General features: G+C 52.2%; 1 protein-coding gene across 1 annotated transcript; it reads right to left on the reverse strand.

Annotated features, from left to right (window-relative positions):
* Window positions 1-428: 428 nt before the first annotated feature.
* Window positions 429-1,628, reverse strand: LOC148028305 (sesquiterpene synthase 2-like). Its single transcript, XM_087689942.1, has one exon. The coding sequence runs from the start codon at window positions 1,626-1,628 to the stop codon at window positions 429-431; it is 1,200 nt and encodes a 399-aa protein (XP_087546068.1).
* Between the last annotated feature and the right edge of the window lie 343 nt (window positions 1,629-1,971).

Raw genomic sequence — 1,971 nt, forward strand, 5'->3', positions numbered from 1 at the left:
AAGATATTGCAACACCCTTAAACTCCTCTTTATGAGACTTATTAGGTCTCTTGCCATGTATGATCTTATTGTCATGTGGAAAAGTGACAAAGTTCCCTTTTAGAGACTGAAAAGTTTGTAATTTTGTTGGCACGGGTTGTGAGGAATCACCAATGCTATCATAAATATCTACTTAATAAACAGTAGGTAACATTGTGACATTTAAAGAAGGGCCAATATGGCCTTTGGAGACTAAATTGGCATATACAACTGATGCAGTACAGAAAATCCTCATTTTCGATAAAGTGGGTGGGTGGGTTAAGCTACTCAACGCGAGGTACTCACCTTAATCAAGTGCAGGCCTCCGGCTACCCAATTGATGGATAAGTAAACGGCGAGGGGCCCACATAGAGAGAGAGACAGAGACAGCGCTACTCAACCCGAGCCTTCTAATAATCGTAGCGAGCACTCACGGTAGTGTAGTGCAGGACTCCCGCTAGCCAATTGGATAGGCCTTCCACGTGAAGGACTCCCGCTAGCCAATTGGATAGGCCTTCCAGATAATCGTCCATGCGCGGCTCTTCCATGAGCTCCGGACATGACGTGCGGATGTCGTGCATGAGACGGATGCACTCTGCATTCTTGTCTGCAATCTCTTGGCACACCTGCAAGACGACTGACTGCAGCAAAGAATTACATTCACTGTTCCTAGCACCCTGATGAGGCAGATCCAGATTGCATGAGGCATCATTTTGATCATATTGTCGACGCTGAATGGTATTGAAGTACATGACAGGGATGAGGTTGACAGTGTCGCCCTCCAGCCATTCTTTGCGGAAGGAGAGGAGATCATTGACCCAGCTCATGTGGAAACAGACGTGGTGGTGGAGGGCGTGGAAAAGAGGGTGGGACAGAGTCCGACCGCTGAGCTCGATACCTAGAGAGTATTCCAGGATGACGGCGCAGATTCCCCATCCGCTAGAGGCTTCTCGGATGGACTCGAAAGCAACGACGTCAGGCAGGGAGCCGGCCTTTCGGTGCTCCACCTGGCGCCGCGCCGCATCTAAGTAGTCGTCCAGGGAGGCCACGAAGCGGGCCTGCAGGGCGGGGCTCATGTGAGGGCACATGGCGCCCCACCAGTCGCGGGCGGCGGCCACAATTTTACTGCACGTTTCCGCATCGTCCATCAGCGTGCCTGTGGTATCTCCGCCACCGACGAACAACCCCATGATGACAGCCGCCAAGTGCTCGGCGGCGGCCGGATGCACTCCCATCTTCTCGGGATCATCCAGAAGGTCGTCTAAGATGAACAACCAGGCAATGAGCTTGACGATGGGCTCCATCCGACTACTCAACCCGTTGGCGTACCCCAGGCATGCCAGCATGTGAAGCTCGGATTTCACCGCCATCTGCACGTCAGCTACTGCAGGCGATTTATCGCTATGATCATGATTGTTATGGTTGAGCACCAGCGTCCCGAAACGGGAAACCAGCCACGCCTCGCACATGCTTTTCAGGCTGTCCGAATCCGGGTGCATCAGCCACGGAAAGGAGCATGCTACTTGCAGGGCCCCCGGCGACAGTCCCCCAGCACCTATCATGCTCTCCAGCTCTCTCACAAACTCCGGCTTCCATAGAATGAACTTCATGTCAATCCGTCTCTCGGCAAGCTTGCACTCGGGGACTAATGAATTTGCCCGTTGCAATAAGGGACAACAAAGAGTAAGAACCTTTTTGTTGTTTTTTTTTCTGCTTGGGGAAAAGAGAGAGAGAGATGTGTGTGTGTTCACGCGCGTGCCGGGGGGGGGGGGGGGGGGCAAGCTCACTTATACACATGGCATCTCCAATCCATGTAGGCCGCCAAGGAGGGTAAGAGGCAAGGTAATGGCAAGACGTTAAAGACATTGCAAAGGAGCAAGGTGAGGTACCATGGTGTAGCCATGGATATGAACATCCTCACATGAGTTCAACAACATGGTGTGGATATGGATG

Source organism: Lygodium microphyllum, chromosome 12 (assembly GCF_053477565.2).
Source record: "Lygodium microphyllum isolate KBCC chromosome 12, Lygodium_microphyllum_v1.1.10, whole genome shotgun sequence".
NCBI lineage: Eukaryota > Viridiplantae > Streptophyta > Polypodiopsida > Schizaeales > Lygodiaceae > Lygodium > Lygodium microphyllum.

Coding starts and splice junctions, on each gene's coding strand:
- LOC148028305 (XM_087689942.1), bottom strand. CDS start 1,628: ATGAAGTTCATTCTATGGAAGCCGGAGTTTGTGAGAGAGCTGGAGAGC.